The 297-nt window shown below is 66.3% G+C and overlaps 1 protein-coding gene across 1 annotated transcript in view; it reads left to right on the top strand.

Annotated features, from left to right (window-relative positions):
- The window catches only part of CNTNAP1 (contactin associated protein 1), a gene marked incomplete at both ends in the record, with an annotated part of 2,439 nt that extends 2,151 nt beyond the window's left edge, over window positions 1–288 (top strand). Inside the window, 2 exons of the mRNA XM_010294645.1 lie at window positions 5–120; window positions 241–288. Coding sequence (XP_010292947.1) covers window positions 5–120; window positions 241–288 — 164 coding nt within the window. The remainder of the gene's footprint in view (window positions 1–4; window positions 121–240) is intronic.
- Window positions 289–297: the final 9 nt, after the last annotated feature.

The raw sequence follows: 297 nt of genomic DNA, 5'->3' as shown, positions 1-297 counted from the left end.
CCAGCGTCGTGCGGCCCTACAGCATCCGGGGCGAGCTGGTGGAGTCGAGCTGTGCCTCCATGCTCCCCCTCACCACCATCCTCATCCCTCCCGAGATGGACCCCTGGTACATGGGCACAGGTAGGTGCGCGGTGGGACTCCAGTCGGGAGGGAGCCCGCCGGCAAGCGCCAGCTGCAGAGGATGCTCCAGCGCAAGACCTCACTGCAGCCCGGCCTCAGCCGCCCGCTCTGTCTCTGCAGAGTTCCCCCACGTGCACGATGACGGCTGGATCGGAATCATCATCGGGTGTAAGTGAG

Source organism: Phaethon lepturus, unplaced genomic scaffold (genome assembly GCF_000687285.1).
Source record: "Phaethon lepturus isolate BGI_N335 unplaced genomic scaffold, ASM68728v1 scaffold50659, whole genome shotgun sequence".
Classification (NCBI taxonomy): Eukaryota; Metazoa; Chordata; class Aves; order Phaethontiformes; family Phaethontidae; genus Phaethon; species Phaethon lepturus.
Note: the sequence above shows the minus strand (reverse complement) of the source record. Positions and strands in the feature narration are given on the sequence as shown.